The sequence below is a fragment of the Macrosteles quadrilineatus genome, unplaced genomic scaffold (genome assembly GCF_028750875.1).
Source record: "Macrosteles quadrilineatus isolate MER2022 unplaced genomic scaffold, UCM_ALF_1.0 Scaffold_1__1_contigs__length_201487025, whole genome shotgun sequence".
NCBI lineage: Eukaryota > Metazoa > Arthropoda > Insecta > Hemiptera > Cicadellidae > Macrosteles > Macrosteles quadrilineatus.
Window position 1 is genome coordinate 49,954,983 of NW_026542594.1, and position 22,046 is coordinate 49,977,028.

Sequence of the window (22,046 nt, forward strand, 5' to 3'; positions counted from 1 at the left end):
AAAATTCCCTACATTTCCCTCTGAGTCTATGAGGTTGATTGTAAAAATTTTATTTGGTTTTAAAAATGTCATAAAAATTTTTGTTTTTGTAAAAAAACCTTCAACATTTTACATTCCAACGTAAATTACTCAGAAATGTTAAAATTCAACTGCATATAACCATTGACTATTGGATACTATAGGTCGGCCGCTTAGAAAACGACCTCCTCCAGCATTGGTTTAGCATTAGCGCGCAGGTCGTTTTCTAAGCGGCCGAACTATATATAACTAACTATATATTTTTAGAAAGATCTTTTATTTCCTTTTGTACAGTGTCCATTTTATTTTCTGTTGATGCATTCTATTATTTCCTAGGTGACAAAAAAATTGTGTAGATTAAAAAAAATATATATGTATGTAGAATTTAATTTCTACATCTGTATTTAAAAATACAGTATTTAAAAAACATTGATATTTATACGTAGGGAATCATATTTCACACAACCTTTACATTTAGATAGTACCTCCACCGCAGCAAACCTGCAGGCTAGGCGAATTTCCATTTGCCTGATTGGATTTACACTAAAATGTCTCCTTAAAAATATCACATTTCGATGGTTAGAAACACACGTATGATATGTCCATTTTACCAAACTTTCGGGAAACGCAAAAAGAAGTTTTGTTTCTAACATTATTTTAAAATCCTTAATTGTACTTAATATACTAGGGTAAAATATGAATGCCTATTTAATATATTTTATGTTTTAAGTAGTTGTTTACCGTTATTTAGTCTACTTTGAGAGAAATTAAATTATATTTTGGAAGAAGTCGGACATGTAACTCTTGTGCACTAAGCAAAACCTGGAACCACGGATATAAAACATCTGTGCATAACACAAAGTGTCTAAAAAGAGATTGTTTAAAATTAATAGTTAGGATAACTCCTGTTCTTTTTTGAACGTAAACAAGACTTCTATTTTACCATATGACACTTTCAATTACTAATCATTAATAGCAAGTACCCTGTTAGTAAAAATAAAACATGTGACTAAAAACAGTAGAAAAAAACGTAATATTAAATCTATAACAGAGATTAAAGGGCTGGTTTGCCAGTTTTACACAATTCATTGCAGAATAATTATGACATTTATTTTAGCATGAAAGTTAAAAAATAATTTTGAATTTATATTTTATAACCAATCAATCAGTAATCAATTAATTTACTGATTAATTTACAATCAATTTAATTTATTTTAATCAATTAATTGTCAAACTTCAGCCATTTCAATTTCAACCAATTAACTGTTTTTCTTTTGATATTGATTGTCCTATTTTGGATGGCAAGTTTGCCTAGGCTTGTTAGATCATAAATGTCATTACAGTATATTTTCGAATTTTAACATTGTAAGGTTTGGGTTTTTTCCTAGACATCTCAAGAAGTACACCCCATTCCTCAGTCGTGTAAATCTTTTTGTGTTTACGTGCTCTCTCAATTGTAGAGTGCATGGAATCTGCTTCAAAGTACGTGTGGCCAGGTTCCATGTACTTCATATCCACATTTTCTTTCAATGTTTGTCTTATTTACAATATACAACATTGCAGAGCCTATGAACTGATTTCTGTTTTGCCCTCCACATGTGTCAGAATAGGTTGTAACATGTTTGACATGAGTAGGTAGGTTTTTCATGTATATTATAAGGCCTGTACGGATTTCACTTGAACCATTCATTCCATTCCTCTTGTCCCATACATGACAGAATCCATCTGAATTAGAATCTAAAATTGTGAAATTGTAAACAGAAAGTTTCCGTTTATAGTAAATTTTACAGTCCCCAGCAAATGGTACCATCAACACAGCTTGTAAATCAAAAGTAGCTGTTACTTGATCATTTTCTTTAGAGTTCATGTCTTTCTTCTTCATGTCCATTGCTTCTGTTTTTCGCCTTGCATGTGTTTCGTAGTTCTCACCAAATTTAGTTTTATCTTCAGCAGCCCGATACTGAAGCACAATACTGGTTACATTTGGAACATTGATCTTTTTAGGGACAAATGTTGTCAGGGGAGGATCATAGGATTTGAACACTGAATGAAACACACCATTTTTTTACAGGATTTACGTTTTCCTTTGTGCAAACTCGTCACATACTATCTGTAAAGTTCAGAAACATTTAACTCTGGAGAGAGACAGAGTTTTTTTAGTCCTTCCTACAATAGTGCGACTCCATCCTTGGAAACTGTCTATGTGTTTTTTAACATGTTCTATTTCCTCAGGCTTTGAAGCATTTGGAACGGGCCTGCCTTTCCTACCATCTTCTCATAAAAATACTCTACTTGAAGATGTTTTTTCCAAAGCCAGTTAAATTATTTGAGTGCTTATCTGAAATAAGGCACAAAGGAACTTTTGACATACATTTCTGTGTTTCTTTTTAGCACTTCTGGCTTACCTGTAGGGGAGCATAGCAAAGCTGAAATATTTTCCACCTTTGTAAATAGTTTGTGATGAGCATTTCCATCTGTTTTCTGCTTTAAAATCTCCAACATTTTCAATCCTCGACTTTTAGGATCCATTTTTAAACAATCCTTTCTTTAAAAACTGATAAAGCCAACATAGAAGAATAAAATCTTACTGCACAACAGTTCCATGTCCAGATGTTTAACGAACTGTTGGAATTAAAGTACAAGCGTATTCTGCACAACAGTTTTATGTCCCGGACATGTGGCATGTGTGCATAAAAATAAATCTGGCATGTACTTACAATCAGCTGCTTGACCACAGAGGAATAAAATCTTACTGCACAACAGTTCCATGTCCAGTTGTGTAATACCCTGTGAGCAACACAAACACATATTCTTCTGCACAAGAGTTTTACGTCCGGACATAAGATGTGTGTGCACACAAACCAAGATACCCAGTAATAAAGCTACTATTACTCTGTAAAACTTAAGGACATAACACAGGTGTGCACTTTATAATGAGTCAATACTCAAGACTCTGTATTTTCTTTTGTTATTTATTTAAAATTTTTGGGTTATATTGGACATATAACGAGTGTGCAGTTGTAAAGATGAAGACTCCACCAATTCAGTGGTAGCGGTATCTCATTTTACCAAAAAAATGGACATACTACATGTGTGCTTCTAACCATCGATTTATTCCCTATTTAATTAACATTATGTCTCCTTAAAAATATCACATTTATTCCCTATTTAATTAACATTAATTTAGCGAGTACTTAGGTTTGCTGCAACAGGGAGGGCAAAAAGGTGTCTTTTTTTTGTAAAATGTTAGTAAAAAAAAATTTAAATTAATAGTTTAGTATGAAATGAATGCATTTTCCAAATTTGATCAAAATATGATCATAAACAAGCAAACTACAACATCTTACTTATTCTCCATAAAAATAACATGGGAATTTTAAATTTAAAGTTTTTTGGAATTTTCTCCTTAACTATTAGGCGCATAATAATGCTTCAATATACTAAATTATTTGCTTTTTTAAGCTCTACAAAATGGTTTGGAAAGAAAATGCTAAATTTTAAGTTTTTAGGGTCAAAAATGGGAAAAATCAATTTTCACCAAAAAAAAACCCCCATAAATCCCTGTTCCCATAGTCCGATCATGCCGGTTCGCGAACTCATTAGAATAAACTTAGGTTTACACGTTTGTATCAAATTTCATCAAAATCGGATGATTTTTGCTCGAGTTATCGCGCTAACGGACACATATATAAATATATATATATATATATACTAGCTGAACCCGGCAGACGTTGTCTTGCCTTTGACTATTTATAATCCCGCGGGCTTTGCCCCGTTTAACTTCTTAATTTTCAAGATGATCTCGTTCGCATGGCTCAATCACGTCCTGGTTAAAGTTTGTTCGCTACGCTCACTCACCTTTAGGTTGGAGCTCGTTCGCTACGCTCACTCACCTAGGAAAAAAATATTTTGTATTATTATATCCTACATTTATCACTGAAATAGAAAATATGTATACATGTGTGTCCGGCCTACTTATATTCACAAATAAATGTTCTGTGGCAAAATATATGGTACCACTACAAAAGGGCCAAAATATACCCGCCACTGATGAAAAAAATGACCGCCAGATCTAGAGTTAATAAAAATAAGCAGAACTATTCTGCTTTAAAGTTCTTATAATATATAAGAGGTTATTTAATAAAAATTAAATTACACAAACATTTATAAAAATATTTATATTTATTAACAATAATATTTTGGTTAACTCCAATACAAAAGATTTGATATAATCTATGCAGGTAACTTTCACCAGTTTTGTGAATAAGCATTTTGTTTAATGAAGTCAGTGTCAGATCAGTGGAAATAATCATTTTTCACTACACTACCCTACTATGAGTTGAGCTGTTTTCGTTATGTGTTTACAACCTGTGAAACATCATATTTTCAACAGCTGTTTAAAATATGATTTTGTTGTTTACTACCGAAAGTAACATTATTTACAACCGAAAATTTTCCACTGTCAGCAACTTCAAATATTTGTTATTGTTTTATCAACCATTTCAATTTTCAACAACTTAAGTAAATATTAACTTTAAATTGAAGGCATAGCCTAAAAAACTCTAAGAGTTTTGTAATGAAGAAAATAGTTATTCTTTGTAGTGTAGCGAAAAGTAACATCCAAAACACGAGTGAAGTGGGTATATACACATTATTCTCGACCATTTAAAGCCTATATTATGTATACAGAAACCAAGAAAATTATTTTATTTAAATATAAACTAAAATAGTTATTTGTGCAACTAGTGACACTTTGCTGCACACAAGATAAATGTTTTTGCACGAGCCGTAGGCAAGTGTGGAAAGTTTCTCGAGTGTAGAAAAGGCAGTTTGCACTCGTGTTATACAATATATTTTTTCCTAAAGTTACTATAAATCATATAAATAATTAGTCTTTCAAACATTGTACAACACGTTTTTAGGTTGGGTTAAATCCAAATATTGAACGAAATAAGAAATGCTGCACCAGGTGACTGAAGGAAAAGTATTTTTTTATATCTATAATTTATTTATTTATAGAATGTTGTAAATAATTGACCTATGCAGCACTTATGTCCCACATAATTTTATGTTCTTTTCTTACTTTTTTATTAAATTTCTTATCCTTCTAGTTTTCTAGAAATACATGAACACATTCCTATTACATCGGTTAAAGATACAATATAATTATATCGTATTTACAATAAGAATCTAAAAACAATATTTAATGATTGTATAAGATCTCAGTTATCATTAAGGGGTCATTTGGCATCAATAAAAAATAAGGTGTTATTTAGTTTTTCTTAATTTAACACAAAATTCTAAAAATGGAGCTGAAAACTTCTTGCTGCAGACCCTTCAATTGAATAAAAGGATGGTTTTCCGAAGATTAATGATGTTATATACAATCAAATATAACATTAACTGTCGTAATAATCCGCGGATATACCCGATACTAGTGAATATATCCGCCTACAGTTCGGGAAGGGTCTTACAAGAAAAAATTAATATAAATAACTAGTGTGTTATAAAAGCCAAAACTGGAATGTAAGAAGAAAATCTTATTAAAAATACTGTTTCCAACATGATGTACACTGACTGCAGAAAGCAGAAAAACAAAACCTTAACCTACACCCGTTAGTAGTAATCAAATATTAAAGCAAATAAGACAAATTACCATTTTTCAAGATAAAACAAACTTAATACTGCATTTTACAAGACTTTTAATTGATGAATTTCGGGATTTACTTTGTTTTCATTTATTTGTATTAGTAGTGTTTTTTTCCCGAAGGAGTATGGGAGCAGACCTTGAGTTTGCAGAGGACAGAGGATCCTGGAGGCACATGGTTGGCGAGGCCAAAGACCGCCTTGGGTTTCAATGGCCACAGGAGTAAGGGAGAGTAAGTATTGGTTTTTTAGGATGTGAATCAGAAATAACAAACAACATCTAAGATGAGATTTGTTAAATAATTTGAGTACTTTTTCCAAAGAAAGATTTTTAGGTAATATGTATAACCTTTGTATAACCTAAGATAATAATGTAGTACAGCATGACATAAAATGTGCATTCATTCAATAACAATAACACTTTTACTAAAAAAAGTTAAATTAGATATTATAAAAACACAGAGTGTAGAATCCAGCCATAGCTTAGGCTCTCCACACAGATTATAATTCTACTTGTGTATTAGTATAATAAGTAAGATGCCCAATTAGTAAGTGTTGTTAAAATCACATTCAAATATGTAACAATCATTGACCTTGTCTTTATTTCCATATTTAACTTACGATAAATATTATAGTGCAGTTGCAATATTTTTAAATATGTAGATTTTATTACACCGTAACTAACCAAAGAAAGAAAAAAATACTGAATTTGATTAATAACGCATTTGGTATATTTTACTCTTCAAATAAAGTTTGTTTATTAATTGTTACATGTAGCAACTCTTATAAACCATCCACATTGTTAGCTTTGCATTGGATGACCAATGTGATCCATTCTGCACAGATTCAAGAAAATGTATTCACCAAATATCCATAAACTAGCTGTTTGCCCGTTCTACGTACGGGAATCTTGTAGTAAGTTGAAACCTTATATTCAGAACTGGAGTTGGTTTGCATATTTAGTGTGCATTTTCCCAGATATGCTGGCAAAACTATTACTGTATATGAATACATATAAACCTTCGCAAATACAATATCTGACAGTTTCAAAGCCAAAATGAATGCTTCGCAATCAAATGTCACCCGATCGTGTTAGTCCATATTTTATATCATTATGATAAAAGGAATTGCTTTATAGATCTATGAGGCATAGCCCTAAGGTAGGCCTGTAATTGAAAGTTACTTTTCACACTGAATAAAAGTAGTTAAATACTACCCCAACCTCACTACTGCACACTTTATTCGGGTTGAAATTTTCATTAACAAAGGTTGTCCTTCCCACAAAACACTGAGAAATTAGGACATTAATGCGTTACTAACAGACATACACACAAAAAAAATACAGAATTGAATTAGGGGATTTGCTACGCGCCAAAGCAAATTACAAACAAAATAATTATTTGAAAGTTTTGATAGTATCGTCAAATTTTATGATAATCGTTTTTAGGCCTAATCAAAATGTAAAATTGGTGTAAATCCGTTGGCAAATATATAAATAAAAAAATAAATACACAGTCCACAGAATATTTATACGTTAACAACGCCAAGCTTTAAAAATTCATTATGGTTTACAAAAAAAAAAAATCTTTCACTAATGTTTTATCATTTTCATAGCATAAACTAACATTTTGGAGTAGAGACAGAAAACGCAAAAATTATACAGTAAGACATCAATTAAATTTAATAAGAAATAAGAAGCAGCACTAATGATAACTATAGTTGTAAATACTGATGTGTTTCTACGTAAAAATTATTCGATTTGCGTACAAAATGTGATTGGAAATGTTGCAGTATTTGTAAACAAAATGTAATGTAAACAATTAAACATATCAGTGACAGCTAGAAGTGAGAATTGATCCAAACAGCTGTTCGTCATTTCATAAAATGTAATAGTAAACATTAGGAGAAAACTTGACAAAAATCTAACAAAATTGGGTTTTTGATGGTTCGTTATATTTTTTCAAAAGTAGTTAGGCCGTATTTTAATAGCCAAAGACACTCTCGCCAATAGAAAAATAATTGGAATCTTGATCTGTACTCTAGTTTTCAAGGAGTAGGCCGCGTAAAATGACATTTCGGCGTTACAGACGGAACCACAGAATGGACAAACAGATAGACATACAGACAGAAATTGAGATAAGACTCGTTTCGGCTTTCTTAGGCTATGAAACATAAAAATAACTAACAACTGCATGATTCTAAGCAATGTACAGACAAAACTGTAATTTTATTTATACACGTATAGATGAATAACAAATGTAGAGCACAACTTTGGACAGATAATACTGTATTAAATGAGTAATCGACTCTAGAAACCCTGTTTTGTTTACACAATCAGTCTTTAAAATAGGTTTTATGATTTGATAGTTTTAGTTGTATTGTAAAAGTCTCTTCTATTTGCAGCAGGCTAATAAATATTAAATGCAAATTTAAACGTATGGTTTGGAATAATTTTTCTCTGAAATAATTAATTATGTCAAATTATTTTGGTATTTTACAGTAGACACTTTAAACCTTCTTTTTAATTACACTAAAGATAAATAATTTAATGAAGGTAAACTTTGTATTTTTTTGTAAATATTTTCATTAACAGCACCAATGCTAGCTCGGCTGCAGAGTCAATGAACATGGAGCAACAACATGTTTATTGTTTTAAGAGGAAATCAGCACATTTACTAAAAATATTGGCATTTTTAATCTGCTCATCGTTTTCCAACCTACAATGGCTATATAAAAAAAAATTTAGGAAGACTTGGTATTTTATTATTATTATTTTTTTAATATAAAGGTTTGATTTATTTTCGTGATTTAAAACATCCCTTTGAAACGTACCTACCTTATACACCTCTTATTGGTTACTGTTTTGTTTTGACAAAGTACAATGAGCCATTGAAGTCAAAGAGTTAACATCAGTAAAATAATATTAATAGTAGTATTAATATTAATAGTAAAATAATATAAATAATATGACTGCATTGAATATACTTCAAAAGACTTATTGAAGGAAATTGTTTACAACATGTACAGTGGATAACATAAAATAAATATAATGCAACAAGAGTATGGTGTTATGCCAGGCTACTCTTCTTCACTACTGGAGGAGGAGCTGCTGGAGGACGAGCTGCTAGAAGAGCTGTGACCGTGATGATGGTGGTGATGACCCATCTTGTGTAGAGCATACGCTCCGAGCCCCACCCCAGCCAAGGGAATACCATACTTCAAGGCCTTTTTGTGGGCCTTCTTCTGCTTCTTCAACGCTTTTTTCTACAAAAAATATTAAGTGTTAGCATAAACCAATGATTAATTTATGGCAAAAATCTTTAATGTAGGCATACCCAAGGCAGCATGTTTTCTCTAACAGCGTACATGGCTGACGGGAGCCTCATTTGGGGCCTAAGGGATATGGCTTGAAAAATGATTTTAAAAGATCAATTCTTTTAGGAGTTTCTTACTTTTTTTTCAAGCTAAGCTTTTATTCTTATGATCCCCAAAAGCGTTTCAAAGAGTTGGCAAATGCAAAAGCGTGAGAGATAGGCCTAATGATGAAGTCTCTGTGACCAGGAAAGATGTTCACAATCTCTCTCCACAACCAGAGGAGACGTTCATGATTCTCAGACTCATAATATTATTTTTTAGTCTCCTATCCTTCTCAGTCTACTTGCCAATCAAATTGAACAAAACAAAGAGTTGAGTTAAAGTAATACCACGGGTATTTCAGTGCCACCTAAGCTCCAACCACCAGAGGAGCCTCTCTGGGATGAGCTGCCAGGGGGCCACATATACCACCAAGGGCTGAGAGCCTCTATCAACAGCACCATACTCACAGGACTGAGATGACCAGTGAGAGCAGCTCCAACTAGACCTCCTGCTACTGCTGGTCCAACAACACCACTCTGCAACAGAAATGGCACACTAAAACTTCTACAAGAACTTACACTTTGTACATAATCTAATCCATCCATCTCAACTCGACATCAACGGTTACTTTCAAGGCTTACACTAATTCATCTTACTGCGATAAATAGAGTGAATAGCTTCTTGATCAGCATCGTACGTGTTATTAAATTACCTGAAATAAGCAAAAATAGGCGAATGACAAGAATCCCTCATCCGCCAATCATTCTTGTCATTCGCCTATTGGGTCTGATGATGATTGGAGTGTCCAATCAAAATCGATCACCACTTACCAACTTTTATATGTATTTACCGTCTTGTAAGTCAACAGTATAAGTGTAAATATATTATTACAAGTGTTATTAGACGTATATATTTTTGCTTTTTTCAAATTGAGTGAAATAGTATAAATTTTAAGCATTTAGCTCTTTAGCTTTTTTTAAATGAGTAATAAGTGTAAAAACAATAATGTCTATTGCCTTAGTTACAAAATATGGTTGATCATTCAATGAATAAAATATTTTGCATACTGTACGTCATCTCAGGGGTTAAAATTACAATGTTAACTGATTTCTCTTCTTTTGGAAGAGCCTTTAAATAGTATTAAAATCGTATTGGTCGATCTTTTGTGGTAAACACTTCCGTGATTTTATCAGCGTAAATGCAGATTAAATCCATGCTTGTATTGTATTGAGAAAAAATTTGTTTGTCGAGAAGGCACGTTTTTGCTTCAAAGGGAGGTCCACCCTTAAGCCAGGGGTGCCCACAAGGGGGGGCTGTGACGCAGACTGCGTCATTGAAATTCTTGGGGGGGGCTGTAAAAATTCAAATGGGGGGGGGTTGGCTAAAGTTAATTGCAACAGTGTTCAACGTGACGACAATCAAAAATATATTACGAAGTCGCTAGATAGAAAGTCTGTTAATTAATGACAATAGTTATATAATTGAAATCAATTAGTTAAAATGGGATTTTAGGATAGTTTAGAATTCGTGTAGGAAGTTATTATTCAAGATTAGCAAGACGTGAGACTAAGAGGGAGGGCACGGAATAGCTCAACTGCTGAGATAGATAAAGATAACAAGTGGTACAAACACGTCAAACTACACCGCGACTTAGCACAGAACGCTTTGTTGTCATAAAGCTCGTTTAAATACAATCAAGTAGCATAGGCTACAATACCTTACACTATTTTGTAGATACCCTGAGTTAATAGGGGGGAGGGGGTAATGAAAAATATGGTTAATTCAATAGTATAAAAACAGATGACAAACCCATTAAAACGCTGTAAACAGCCATTAACAACACGATTTGCATTTTTATCAACGAAATTCAATATTGCACAATCATTATTATTGTGCAATAATGACATTTCAAATCATTTATCTTGGTTAAGTTGTACAAACGGTAACGTTTAAAATTAAAACTAACTCAAACTCAACTATAATAACCAGCCAAACACTGCATTGCTATAAATAACGTAAATATTAAACCTTAGAAAGTGTTATAAGTTACTGCTCATGATAGACAGATAGGCTACCGGTAGGTGCTGTATCACAACATACGAACTGATGGATAAGCCATAAAAAGTGTACAATTTTATTTAGAGATAGTAAAAACATTCTTAAAAAAGAATGTAACGAGAACAATCTTGTTTTTCTTTTTCTTTGTTCTTCTGTTCTTTATTAGGTTTCTCTTCAATTCATACACAAATTGAACAAGTTGCCATATTTAGGCCTACTCATTGCCCAATCACAGCCTTAAAGTTACCATGGTTACTAATCACTCAATCACATTTTACTAAGCATTATATCCGATCGTCATCATTCCCCAGCTGTTGTATCATCTGAAATCTGTTCTAGCATAGCGAACAGTGGACAGAAGTGTAAAACAGAGCAGACGATTGTTCGCGCAAGCGTTGTCTCCATTTCATTTTCATCAAAGCAGCTGTGTTGTTTCCAAAACGATTATGTGGGAGGGAGAGGGGGTCGTTACTGCAAGAGAAAGACGCAGACAATTCGTTAAGCAGAGGTTACGAATGCTATATTCTGGCAATAAAAAATGCCTTAAATTGAGGTGACTTATAAAACTCTAATTTTATTTATATAGAAAGATAAGTTTTCCAGTCCTGTCCAACACTGATTCACGGCATTTTCCCGGTAATCAAAATTCAAGTACAACTTGATAAACACAGAATCTCCGGTTCCCGACCTGGATGATGGCTAGTTATTTAATTTAATTTACATTACATATAAGTGCCCGTGACAAATCAAACCCGTTATGTAAGCCACACTGTTATTAATCTCACTTGGTTTTGGATTTTCTTACAAACGGGATCGGAAATGGTTAAGGCCTACACAGTATTCGTAAACAACATTTATGTAAGTAAACATATCAGTGAAAGCTAGAAAAAGGAATCTTTAGGCCAGGCGCACACAGGCGATTTTGAGTCGCGCAACAGTTGCCCGACTAAAATGTTCAACATTGTTTTAAATTGGAGTGCGCACACGAAGGAAACAGTCTGGGGACAGTCGCGCAACTGTTGCAACCGATGTTCCCGGACCCAATTTGCCAGCGACTGCTCTGCGACTGAATTGTTGCAGGACTGTCGCTCCAGGTTTGGTATCCATTGAAACAAGTGTAGATGCGCACACATGCAACTAAATAGTCGCTGTGTCGCTCAGTCTCACCCCAGGAGTTCAACTACTCGTGGTCAGAACTGTCACTAGTGTTTGCTCTCTTGTTGTGTGAAGATTTTAGAAAATTACAAGTATGAGTGTGCGTGATGAGGATGTTTGAGAAGAGGCCGACTATATTTAATGTCATTGAAACTGTCCTTTCACAAGTTGCTCACTATATATATGGGATGAACCCAGTATCTTCTCTTTTTCTTTCGCGCGCGAAACTTCAGCAACAAAGCACATACTACGGCTGTATCATTGAAATCCATTCGGAACGCTGTTACGAATGTATTTCCAACACGTCTCAAGACTAGATCCGCGACTAAAAAGTTGCCTGTGTGCGCACTCCAGCTCAACTGTCGCTAGACTTCAGAGTCTCCGAGAGAGTTGCGCAACAGTCCCCCGATTAGTCGGGCAACTGTTGCGCAACTCAAAATCGCCTGTGTGCGCCTGGCCTTATCAAAACAGCTGTTCGTAATTTCATATATGCCGTGTTCTCTTTAGGTTATTAGTATTACATAAATGACGTATTATAGTAAACATAGAGAAAAAAAGCTTGAAAAAATCACTCAAAATTGGGTTTTTGATTGTCCGTTATTTTATTTTCAAAACAGTGAGGCCATATTTTAATGGCTAAGAACACTCTCACCAATCCTGTGAATACAATTAAACCATTAGAATCATAATTGGTACTATAGTTTTCTTTAGAGTAGGCTGCGTAAAATGTCTTCTGGGCCGTGACAGACGGACGTAAATTGAGATAAGACATGTTCCAACTTCTTTAATGTATAAAACGTTAAAATAACCTAAATATGTATAATTCTGAGTAATGTACAGACAAAACTAAAAATTTATTAATATAGATTAACTGGGTTTGAATTTTAAATTACTGAAAAAATGTATAAAGCTTCTTTTAGTTTTACAAATAATGCTGGGCGGGGAAACATTATTGGGTACCTAATTTTGGGGGGGCTGATGCTCGATTGGGGGGGGGGCTGCGTCATGAGTTAAGGGGGGGATGGGCACCCCTGCTTAAGCTGTGTAAGTTACAAAAATGAGATGATATCCATCTGTCCTTCCATCTTGAATAAAACTGTTGAACCAATAGCTAAAATTTCTATTTTAAAACCCATTGCAATCCAAAAGACTATCTTTGGGTTGTCTTAATCAGTTATGTGAAATGCTGTACTTGCTAGTATTTTACACAGTAACTGATGTAAATTTCACATGGGTTGTCTTTAACCCTTGGATGACAAGTGGGATTGCTAAACACAAAAACAATCAATACAGTAGACTCCCTCTTATCCGGACACCTTTTAACCGAACATCGGTTTAACCGGACTACAATCGGCGGAAATGACATCTCTTTAACCGGACAATTTTTATCAGCACATTGGGGTAACCGGACTAGATTGGCAGGAAGTGGGTGGTACTGAAATGACAGTTCTCGTGGGAAAGATTTGAGATCAGTGATCACGTGTCTAAATACAATGCTCTCCTAGATTTAAGTTGAATATCACAGTAAATGGTCCGTTTTAACGAGTTTTTGGGAGCGTCGGTTTAACCGAAAAAAACCGTAATCCGTACTGGCCTCGCCCCTAGGGGTCCGGATAAGAGGGAGTCTACTGTAGGTCAGTGAGTGAAAAAGACAGTAGATGCTAAAAGAATTGACATTGTTACGTCAATGACAAGATCATTACCATGGGCCCCATAGCTAAAACTGTACCAAGGAGTATCATACAGATATTAAGAATAAGAGAGCTGCCAACCTTCTTTATGAAATACAGTACTTACATGGATTATAAGTAACTGAAACCAAATCTACCCCCTTAATGTTAAAGAAATTAATTTAAAACTAGTGGCCTGTAGGGGCCATAGCCCCTAATTTAGACTAAAAAATAAAAAAATAAAAATACAAATACTTGAAATTTGTTTTTAAAACTATCAATTTTATGTTACTTAAAATTAACAGTGTTTCTTGTTTTATATCTTGGTTTTCCTTCCGTTGGAGTCGTATATTAGTTGCTTCTGATGTGTCAATGAAATACAATTGTCCATATGAAGGCAACTGCCCATTTCGTTGTAGTAAGTCAGAAATATATCTATGGATTTGTCCCCTAATTTTAAAACAGTAAGGCCCATTTCCCGGAATCTCTGTTTGTGTAGCGGAAAGCTACGCTAAAGTCATTGCACTGTTGTATTTCCTTATATTTTTTTATGAAGTTATAATCATGTAAAAACAGTTCTTTTAGTTTGTCATTTTCTTGTGGTTGTGGCATGTTAATGAGTCCATTGTGGCAACATGCGTTGAAATGTCCATTTGTGGCCTCCTCTGAGAAGTGAAATGCGCCACAATGCATGCAAGTGCTGTTAAGAGGACCTAGATTGTGAGAAAAAACACTCAACTTATTTTCCACCGTTCTTCTGAAGGCAGGTTGTAAACCAGCTAATGGATTTCTTTCATAAGGCCTGGATACTCTTCTGCGTCTTGCAGGTCTTCCCCTACCCTGTCTAGTTACTTCACTTATTATAAAAAAGGGAAAAAATTAATAAATACATTTACATTTCATTTTGAAACATTATTTAACAACATTGACTTTCGGAATAAATGTAAGCTTTGAAAATAAATAACAGCTGATTAGAATGCAGATGTTTTTCAGTCCCCATGCTTTTCTTATAGTGGATATTTTACGTTATATCTCGTTTTCTGGTAGCTTTATGGGAATTCTGCTATTTTTCCCGAGTCCCTGGGGACAAGACCTTTAATTTAAGACCCCTTCCACTTTTCTGAAAATTACCAGACGTCCACAATTTTCTGGTAAAAATTTTGTCTTACAGAATTATATATAAGGATTAACAAAACTACAAAATTATCACAGTAACTAATTCTCTATATAGACAAATCTGAATGCTTATTATTGAAAAAAACATTTTAAGTGGATTTGTAGATAACCTAAAGTAGTGTGGATAGTCAATTAAGACATCGGTGGTAAATTTATCTAATTTTGATTGTTGCAAAATTTAAAGCAAAACATGATCAAATGAGATGTTGATTATTGTTTACTCATGTAATTAATTAGAATTTTGTTTTTATAGACAAATCATTATTCAACAGAACTACATGTTCCAAACAAAACCCGTACTACTTCTGCAAGATCTTCAAATTATTATACATTACATGTTATATGAAAATATATTAGAGATTTACTGTTGTGGTATTTTTGTGTTTCTGTAAGTTATGGACTCTGAAACCACTGAACAGATTGTAAGCATTATATAAGCATTACATTAAGCATTATAAGGATGGTTTGTGTGACGTTTGGTACAGATCAGTCAAAAGGACTCCGCCCCAAAGGGTTTAAAAAGGCCCTATATCAGACTTTTGGAACTACAATGTTTACAAATAAAATATAATTTAAAAGCAGATGTTTACTTTCACCAACTTTTTTGTAGGTTTGAATAATCACAACATTCTGTATTAGTCATGATTTGGAATAGTGCCACAATGTTTCCACAGAATGCAGCACAGAAAACTATTTTACTCAAATAGTTTTTTAGTCCAAATATATTAAACCCCAATCGCAGCACACCTGTGCACTCAACAACGTTTAAATTAAATTCTCCCATACTGTATTAAATATGTAAATATAAAAAGTAAAAACCTATATATTTATACACCTAATAAATATATTGTTGTAAGAAAGACTTAGTAAACCAAAAGTATGGCTTTTATTCATTCAAAGTTACAACCATGTTTTAGTTAAGAACAAATACAATATTGACAAACAAATCAAATAATAAATACTATCAGGTGATAATGTTCACATCACCACATTCTCCCCCACTATTTTTCAAGGTAGGTATAGCATATCTAATCCTTTAGATATGACGGAGGCTTGACATTCCTCTTTGGACGTAGTTCCCCCACAGCCGTCTTTGAAGTTGGGGTCTGAGATACCGTTTGTTGAGTTTCATTTTGAACTTCATTGTGGTCAATGTCTGAATTTATATTTTCAACAATATATCTCTCAGTAATGTTGTCTTCAGGAGGTAGATCACCAGGAGGTAGGCCAGCGGGTGCAAGATGTCTCAGGGATACTTGTGATTCTGACCCATCTCTTCTTCTGACGAGAGCGAACTGTAAATTTGATTCCAAAAGTTGAACTGGCTCCACAAGGTCATCATATTTATTAGATCTTACAAACTTTCTAAGCAGGACAGGACCAGGAGCAGATAGCCAAGATGGTAAGGAGTCTTCATTGGTAGTTCTTCTGCTATGTATAAAGAATCTTTCGTGCGGTGTGCAGTTTGTCGCAGTGCATAAAAGAGATCTGACTGAGTGAAGAGCCTCCTGTAATACTTCTTCCCATGCAGCAACTGGCAGGTTGTGGGTTTTCAAAGCTAGTAGGATGGTTCTCCATATTGTTCCATTAAAGCGTTCAATCTGAGAGTTCCCTCTAGGGTTAAGGTGTCGTATGACTTGTAGCTACTCCATACTTGTGAAGAAAGTCCGTCAGCTCACGTGACATAAAAGATGAACCTCTATCTAAATGTACAAAGGACGGGTCTCCAAACATAAAAAATAGATCTGAAAAACATTTGATAACTGTTGCTGAACTAATGTCCTTACAGGGGTAAGCAAATACAAAACGAGAATACTCATCCACCATGGTTAAAGGTAACGGTTTCTGGTTGTTGATGGAAGAGGGCCCTTAAAGTCAATATTTAGACGTTCGAAGGGAGTGGTTGCCTTTATCAATTTTCCTTGGAATTGGTGAAATCTTGGCTTCAATTCTGCACATGTTTGACAAGCTGACGTTATCCTTTTTACATCATCCAGAGTGTAGTTTAGATTTTTAGTTCTAATCCAATGAAACATTCGAGTGACTCCCGGTTGGCAGAGAGATTTGTGTAATTCAAACAACTTAACATTGTCCCAGCGAACCGCACATGCCCGAGAGAGCGTATCTGCTTTTACATTCTCCCTACCAGAGGTCGGTACACTATTTCATATTGATAAGGTGTTAGCTCTAGTCGCCATTTCATAACTTTGTCGTTCTTGATTTTGCTTGTATGCCTCTTGTCAAAAATAAATGATAAAGCTTGCTGATCTGTGTATAATCTGAAGTCTCTTCCGATAAGAAATGGTTTCCATTTTTGAAGGGACAATGGCAACGGTTTCTTTTTCAACAGCTGAATACAGCTTCTCAGATTTGTTTAGAGTCCGTGAGAAAAAAGCTATTGGCCGATTATCTTGACTCAAAGTTGCTGCCACGGCTATGTCAGATGCGTCAGTCTCCACTACCAGTGGCTCTTGCTCATTCCTAGGAGCAATTACCGAGTTTGCAATGTCAAGTTTGAGGGCTTCAAAATCTGCAACCGCTTCCTGTGACAAAGGAAAAGAATTGACTTTTTTTTAGTCAGGTTTCTTATTTTATCAGAAACCCGATGTATCCATTTTGAATAGTGAGTGAAAAATCCTAGGACTCGCTTTAGTGAAACTTGGTCTTTGGGCACAGGAAGTGACAGTAGAGATTCTAGCCGATCTGGATCAGGGCGAATGGAGTTATGGGAAACTAAATGTCCCAACAAAGTGATTGAAGACTGGTTGAACTTGCTCTTTTCATTGTTGATTACAAGTCCATACTTAGTTACAGCATCTAAAAGTGTTCTTAGATTCTCATCATGATCCTTTTGATCATTTCCACAAACGGTCAAATCATCCAGATAGGCATACACTACATTCAGTTTTTCTTTTCTAATGATTTGGTCCATGGTCTTTTGAAAACAAGCCACCCCGTTGGTTACACCAAATGGGATTCTTCTGAATTGAAAAAGACGACCAGCAGCCTCAAAAGCAGTGTACTTCTTCTCTAGTCAGAAATTGGTATTTGATAGTATGCTTGCTTTAGATCAATGGCACTAAAAACCTTGTTTGGCGCTACAGTGGATACTAGCTCATCTATGTTTGTAAGGGATAGGCTTCTAAAAGAGTAAATTTGTTTATCGTTTGCGAATAGTCCACACACAGTCGCTTCTTCCCTTTGTCGTTTGTAACAACCAACACTTGTGCACGCCAAGGTGAAGAAATAGGTTCAATGATCTCCTCAGTCTGTAGTCTTTCAGTTTCTTGTTTTATAAATTGCATGTCTTCATCTGAGTAACGTCGTGATTTTGTGGCTATCGGCTTACAATCTGGAGTTAAATTGCAGAATAGTTTGGGTGGTTCAACTTTGGCACAGGAGCACACCAACAGAGGAGGTTTCTCACCTCCAAACCAAACCTGTATATTAGAGTGGAGTTTCTTGATATCATGTCCGATAAGCACGTCAGTACAAAGATCTTCAAAAACAGTCAACTTAAAATTGTTGTAATTGTGATTCAACAGATTTAGGTTGATTTTAACAAACCCGTGGACGTTTGATTTCATATTAGAAGCAGCTAGTGATACTTGTCCACTTTCATTGTACATTTTGATTTTGTTTAACTGAACAAAATTCAAGTTTACAAAGCTTGATGTACTCCCGGTGTCTATTAAGCAATTTGCTTTCAGGCCATTCACTTTAGCTTCAACTGTAGAGTCCTTCAATACAGATGTATTATGTGTTGTTGCTATTAGTGCAGCTGATGTACTAGGCGTCTTCTGTTTTACTTTAAAATTTTGAGTTGGATTACTTTTACAGACTCTCGCATAATGTCCTGTCTTGTTACATTTCCCACAAGTTGCTTCTCTGGCTGGACAGCGATCTCTAGAGTGTCTGTCATGCCCACAAAAATAACACTTGCCATCAACATTTTTAATAGCAGACACAGTCGCTCCTTCCTTTTGTTGTAGTTGGAATTCGTACTGACAAGCTTGCTTTGCCAATTCATTCGTTGCACAAGTTTTCATTCCGTACATAGATTTTGGATAGCTCTCGACTTGAGCTTGAGCCATTTCAAGAGCTCTAGACTGTTTCACTGCTTCAGCTAGGTCTAAAGTTTTGTTTTCAAATAGTCTCTGACGTATGTATGACGAGGCTAAGCCATTGATAAAAGCATCACGAATGTAGTGATCCCTGTATTGAATCGCATTAACACCCTCAAAAACGCAATCTTGGCTCAAAAGTTTCAGTTCCGACACATATTTTCAATAGTCTCACCTTGTTGCTGTTTTCTAGTCATTACTAAATATCTTGAGAATATTTGATTCTTTTGTTTGATGTAAATTGAGTTAAGAAATTTCAACGCGTCTTGGTAAGTTCAGATTCCTTGATAAATCTATAAGTCGTAAAAGATAATCGATTAGTTAGTAAATTCAGTTTGTCCTTGTCTTCAACGAATTCTGTCATGGTTAGAAAATCTTCAAATGTTTGTAACCGTTCGTCTGAGGCAGTTGGAGATTCCGGGTCAATTTCTAATTTGTCTGGTCTAAGGAATTTCTCCATTGTAATGTGTAGCACTAACTGAGTTTATCAATGAATGAATAAAATTGTTGTAAGAAAGACTTAGTAAACCAAAAGTATGGCTTTTATTCATTCAAAATTACAACCATGTTTTAGTTAAGAACAAATACCATATTTACAAACAAATCAAATAATAAACACTATCAGGTGATAATGTTCACATCACCACATATATAAAGAAAGAGATTGTAAAGAACAAATTACCATCTATTTAAAATAATAGTTGTTAGCGCAGCAACGCGCGCCAGGTAACTGCTAGTGTGTGCTAAAGTGTGCGAGCTGTTTTATTAAAAAACTATAAGATATTAAAAAAATTGTAAATGGTAAGTGCCTTGGATTTTGTATTTTTTAAATTGTAGTCAAGTCGAAAAAAATATTTTTGCCGCCATTTTTCCTATATGGCTGCCAACTTGGATTTTTCTTATGGAACACCCAGTATTTTATGATGTTTTCTGGTAGAAAATGTAATTTTAAGACAATTTTACTCTTGTGTTTTTTTTTCATAAACCTAACCTTTTCAAAGATAATAATGGTTAAAGCTGTGAAATTTCAAATAGTTTTCGAATAAAACAGCTGGCATGCTTGCTTAGGCCTTTATCGAAACTCTTTCTCATGCCGTAATTTTAAAACCTTAACCCTTATTATCTTTGAAACGGTTAGGTTTATGTAAAAAAACACAAGAGTAAAATTGTCCTAAAATTACATTTTCTACCGGAATACATAAAATACAGGGTGTTCCATAAGAAAAATCAAAGTTGGCGGCCATATTGGAAAAATGGCGGCTAAAATATTTTTTTTTCAACTTGACTACAATTTTTAAAATAAAAAATTCAATATCTCTTATAGTTTTTGAATAAAACAGCTGGTACACTTATATCAATCACCCTGTATATATGAATTCGAACGGATGGTGTTTTTGGCCTCTAAGGACCTCAAAGCAAAAAAGTAAAATTGGTCCCGGGTCCAGGTCTTACCATGAATACTCTGGTAATAGCTTATTCCCTATATGGGAAATTCGCTAAAAATAATAGTGCTACACCCTATTGGTAAAAATCCCTATAACTTTTTAATGCTATTGAATAACCTAGAACCAACTTGTGTGGTTGAAACAGCTGGCAAAATTCTTTAATTCATTTTAAATATGAACTAGCTTTTGGCCCGTAATACCTACGGGAATCAAGAAGTCGATTATTACTGAATATAATTCAGAACAGCTAGTTTACACGAATAAAGAAACATTCTGGCAGTTTTAATAGGGATTTTACTCTTGTAAACAAATATGTTACCACCTTTTTTCATCCAATTATAGGCCTTATCCTTATGCATACGAACGATATGCATTTTAAATCCGATAATTTTACAATAAAACCGTGATTGTGTTGATTTGTAAGACTTGAAGTGAGATTGGCGGTCGTTTCACACACACTGGTAACTGATCTAGTACTGTAGCCAGACCACCTTCCATTGCATACTATCACTTACATAGTAGCCTACCTTCTTTTACCTCATTGGCCACTGACTCCTTAAGAGTATGTTGGCCTCCATTCTCTTCTATACCTTTGAGTGAGAAGTATTGCATTGCTTGGTTCTCCAAATGGTCGTCTTACTTGTGGTACTTCTTGGAATACATTTGATAAAGTTCATGTATATCCTCTCCTCCGTGCATAGCCTGTTCATCCTATGGTGTTTTATGGTGCCTGTTATTCTGGGTGTTTAAACATACCTCTTAGCTCTCGGTTCTTTCGTATCTCAACCGTCGTTTTCTTTAAATTTAAATAGTCCGTATATATTTTTTTTGCACTCCATTCTCAAACCCAGCAATAGCAATAAGGCTTTTAGGTTTCTTTGGTGAAGGCCCATTCGGCCCAGCTTATGAACCATACAGTACTACTGGGACAATATGGTATGGTATGAAAAGAATTTTGTTTCTACTGGCACCCTGCAGCTTATTGGACGGTTTTCTAGAGACCTACTACACCAACTGACATTTGGTTTAGCAACCAAAAATTTGACATGCCTACATATTTCTGACATTTTTAAAAATATCGTCCGGTCATCCTTTGTATCAATTTTACAGCACTAATTGCTAAATAAATTAGTAAACAAAGAAAAGTAAAACCAATAACAGATAGTTTGTTTTGAAACAGATAGTTTGTTTTGAGAGTTTGTTTTTTCAAACGAATGATAGATAAACTATCATTCGTTTGAAAAAAGAACTTGTAATCTGTGGAAGGAATTAATTTAAAAAAGTAAACACTCTAGTAAGCTCAAGCTAGTGACGTAATTTTTCTGTCTATTATCCATGCCGTTATCCGTTCTAATATCTGTGACAATTACCCACTCTCAATGAATCTATGTACATCC

At 34.4% G+C, this 22,046-nt stretch overlaps 1 protein-coding gene across 2 annotated transcripts in view; it reads right to left on the reverse strand.

The window, feature by feature from the left end:
• Window positions 1–8,639: 8,639 nt before the first annotated feature.
• The window catches only part of LOC128982996 (galectin-9-like), a 52,170-nt gene continuing 38,763 nt past the window's right edge, over window positions 8,640–22,046 (reverse strand). For both annotated transcript variants that reach the window (XM_054402111.1, XM_054402110.1), the window contains 2 exons: window positions 9,489–9,557; window positions 8,640–8,928 (listed from right to left, as the gene is read on the reverse strand). In XM_054402111.1, the coding sequence (XP_054258086.1) occupies window positions 8,743–8,928; window positions 9,489–9,557 (255 nt within the window). In that variant the 3' untranslated portion in view covers window positions 8,640–8,742. The remainder of the gene's footprint in view (window positions 8,929–9,488; window positions 9,558–22,046) is intronic.